This window comes from Medicago truncatula, chromosome 1, assembly GCF_003473485.1.
Source record: "Medicago truncatula cultivar Jemalong A17 chromosome 1, MtrunA17r5.0-ANR, whole genome shotgun sequence".
Classification (NCBI taxonomy): domain Eukaryota; kingdom Viridiplantae; phylum Streptophyta; class Magnoliopsida; order Fabales; family Fabaceae; genus Medicago; species Medicago truncatula.
In genome coordinates this window covers 39,610,107-39,614,054 of record NC_053042.1, presented here as the reverse complement: position 1 = coordinate 39,614,054, position 3,948 = coordinate 39,610,107, and the positions used below count along the sequence as shown (strand labels likewise).

General features: G+C 34.8%; 1 protein-coding gene across 1 annotated transcript; it reads right to left on the bottom strand.

Moving 5' to 3' along the window:
- Window positions 1-1,038: 1,038 nt before the first annotated feature.
- Window positions 1,039-3,882, bottom strand: LOC11410020 (uncharacterized). The gene is made up of 2 exons (XM_003590937.4): window positions 3,694-3,882; window positions 1,039-3,245 (listed from the first exon to the last, which is right to left on the bottom strand). Exons 1-2 carry the CDS (start codon window positions 3,794-3,796, stop codon window positions 1,666-1,668), a joined length of 1,683 nt encoding a protein of 560 aa, XP_003590985.1. The 5' UTR covers window positions 3,797-3,882; the 3' UTR covers window positions 1,039-1,665.
- Window positions 3,883-3,948: the final 66 nt, after the last annotated feature.

The window sequence follows — 3,948 nt, the reverse complement described above, 5'->3', positions numbered from 1 at the left end:
GGTTTATGAACCCTATATTAATATATTTCAAAATGATAGATTGACTTGCAAACATAAAAAATGGATTTTTATGGGTAGTAGGTAAATAAAAATAACTTTTAGATTTTTTTTTAATTTTTTTTTAAAATCTCTAAAAAAAATCTTTAAATTTTTTTAACACAAATTCTATTTTTTTTTAAGCCGAAACAAATGGACCTTATATTTCAGTCTTTAGAGATTATTTGACTACAAAATAAATGTTCGTAGAAGGTTAATAATGTTCATGATAAGGTTGATCATATGATAGACTAGAATAGTGTAACTTTTTTTTTTAAATAAGAAGAATAGAGGATGATCATTTTAGTTTCTCTCAAAAGATGAGAATGCTATTATCTCTTTCTTAAATTATGGTAATATGTAGAAAAAAATCATTAACGAGCTCTGATTATCAACAAATCATTACATTAAGAAGAATCTAAGTTTGATTCCGAACTTAAAACAATCTTTGGCAGGACTTGATTATCTGGGGTCACTTTGACAAAATTTCGTCCAAATCTTCAAGCGATCTTTCACTATGATGGTAGTTGGTTTTTGTTTTCATTCAAGAAATATAAATGTAGATATTGTTATTGTGCTTATCTTTCCAACGCTGAAAGATCAGATAATCATAGCTCAATATACAATGCGAACAAGCGACAATATGGAATAATGGTTTCATTGAACATTTTCTAGTAGACTCTTGTAGCATGAACTATATTGAGATCTAAATATGTATCCTTCCAGATGCTTGTAAAATTCATTATCATATCATCTTCTCACGTAAATCAGAGGATTAAGACAAGAAAATGATGATAGTAAGTAATAAGAATGAAATTGATACCAATCTTCATTTACCTCGTCTCAAAATAATTGTAATGCGTTGAAGTTATTTCCTTACTTCATAGGTTGACATGTAAAGTTAATAAGCCAGAATAGATGGAAAAGAATTTCAAACAAAACAATGCAACGCAAGTATACTATGTGATATAAGAACACTGAACCAAGCACATTCCTATTCCATTACAAGCAATACGAATGAAAACATTCATGTTTCCCATCAACCTTTAGCAATAATATTATCTTACAAAGAGGCCACAAATGTATATACATGTCCTAAGTTTTTGTGTAATTATATATGTTCTTTTTAACCAACTTAAACATTGGAGCTACACATATTGTTTTTCATGCGAGCCAAGAAAGCTATAAGTAACTACTATCCGAGGCACACCTCCTATACACCTTCTATACATACAGTTGATACATGGCGACGATATCTTGGTCACATCGACCATCAATGACACTGAAAACAAAAGAATTTGAATTGTCTGGGATAGCAAATCTCACACATTCACGATATCAGCGCATTGGTGGCCGTTGGATCTAGATTGGATGGACCAGATTTCAAGTTTGGAATTCTAGAGTAACCAAAAATCAAAATCTGTTTGTTTTCAGCACAGTCTGATCTCGATCCAATGACCACTGACGTGCCGACTGCGTGAATGCATAAATTTGTGACAGCACCAAATCAAAATCCGAAAACATACCATTATTAGGACAGAAAGATGATGTCTTAATCCTTTACCGTAAGAATGATTGGATCCAGCTCATGAGAAATGGCTAATAGCATATGGTTAACATAATGCATGACTAGCAATATTCATCACCTAGCCAATTGTCCTTCTCCTTTGGACCAGTTGGCCCCTCCTCACCAGAAAGCTCTGTTGGAAATAATTCAAAAAGGTTCTCCACAGAAAACCTAACAAATATTGGTAGCATGTCTATTATCTTCTCTATTTCAGAACGTGAATCATATACAATGGTAGGACCCCACTCTCTCATATATTGCAACCAACATGGTTCTGTAATGACTCCATCACCAAGATACTCGGCAGCAACAATCTTGTATCTAAAGCTCGAATCCAGAATAAAATTACTTTTAGCAGCATCGTTGCGAACTCCTATTCCAAGTTTGGATGATCCCTGAAGGTAAGTCCCTGCATGAGGGTAGCTAGCATGCCCATGTCTTGATGAATAAACTATTGGTTTATTCTCCTTAATAAACTCCAAATCGAATGCATTAACCCATTTACCTCCACTGTGCTCAGAGAAAAAAACAGACCAAAGCTCTCCGGTGAAGTTGCTCACGCGAAGGGTGAAGTGCTCCCAATCACCGACATGTTCGCCTATCTTGTTCATCTCAATGTTCATCAATGATACTTTAAGGGTTGCAGGTCCATTGAATGGGCAAAAAACCCACATTGCAATATCAGTAAAGGCTCCTCCTAATGCTGGTTTTACATGAACATAGAGTTCTGCACTCTCTATGTTTCCCTTCTTAAGATTACTTCTTGCATCTTCATCGGTAGGCAAATCAATCCAAAACGCACCATCATTATATCCTCCACCAGGTAAATTTGTGCCGTGATAGTCTATAGCTTTACCCTTTGCATTACCCGCAGTATACAAAATTGCTCCATTCTTGAAAAACCACGACACCGATGATGGCATGTATTTCTCATCAGGATGAAAATATACCGTTGGCCCGTAATGCTCAATAAGAGCATGAATCTGGTTCAGATTCGGCATTGCATGCAACAAAGAATCAAGATTCTTCAAACACACAACATCAACTACTTGTTCAGAATCAAAGTAGGTGCCACAGAAGAATGTTCCGACAGATACACCTCTAGCTAGCATACCTCTATCGCAAGGTTGTGTATTCCAAACCTGGAAAGAATTTTTCTTTGACTTTATTGTTAGTAAGAGATCAGATGTCTCACAAACTTCTGTTAGATCGGTTCGCACGCATCGAACTTCTTCAGCTTTTGGTTCATCTGGATTAGTGGTAACTACTATGCCAACGGCTTTATAACCCTTTGGAGGGTTAGGCAACCAAAAGTAAACACATTCATCATGTGAGTCCATGCACCATATTAATGAGTAATTAAGTGGTTTTTTAAGAGCCGGGGATTCTGACTCGGAACAATCAGCTTGAGATTTGGAAGTAGTCTCCCGAGCGACAAGAACGTGTCCTCGCAACGGCTGATCATTGGAGTGGCAGTAGTAACCAAGACAGGAAAATCCATCTGGAATCTCCAAAGGTCTATAAAATGTGAAACCTAGTGCCTTTCCATTAGAATTTGTGCATCTCCAAACTTTCTCAAACTTGTTTACTTTTGTAACTTCTATTTTCCCAAGGGATATTCTTCCACCGGCAAAACCACCACCTGAGTAGATCAATCACAAACTTAGTACATAGTAGATAAACAACATAATTTAAGTGACAAACATTTGACATGATAGTCAATAACCAAAAAGAAATGAAATAACATTCATAGTAAAAATTCAATTTTGATGTATGTAGTAAGAAGTTTGTAAAACATTGGCACAGCAAAATATGCAATAAAGATACTTATTTAATGCATCAATATGAAACAAAATTAAGAACTAAGCTTGAAAATTAAGTAAAACCAATATCTGCAAAAAAAATTACTAGAATTTCCAAAATTAATGACAATAAGATCAGTAAAAACAAATTGTGATTGAATAATCAATCTGTCCAAAATAGAAAGAAAACAGTAGTAATAAAAGTGTCTATCTATCTAGTTTGAGTTGATGATTAAAATTGGAATATTTATGTTGCTTTAAATAGAAAGAATAAGAAAAGAAGAATACCTTGTGGCCATTGTGGAAGAGGTGAAGGAAGAGAAAAGGGAAGTGGATCAGAGTCAAAGAATTCTGGGAAACTATCCCAACAAAAACACTCAAAACCAAACATCTCTTACCAACCACAAAGAAGAAGCTGAGAAGAGAGAGATAGAAGGGTTGATTAAGCAATAGAAGAAGAAAAATCTTCAAATTTCTTCTCCCTCTTCTCTCCTACTACTATTCTGTTTTGATGATGAATGAATGAATTTTCAGCTTCAACAT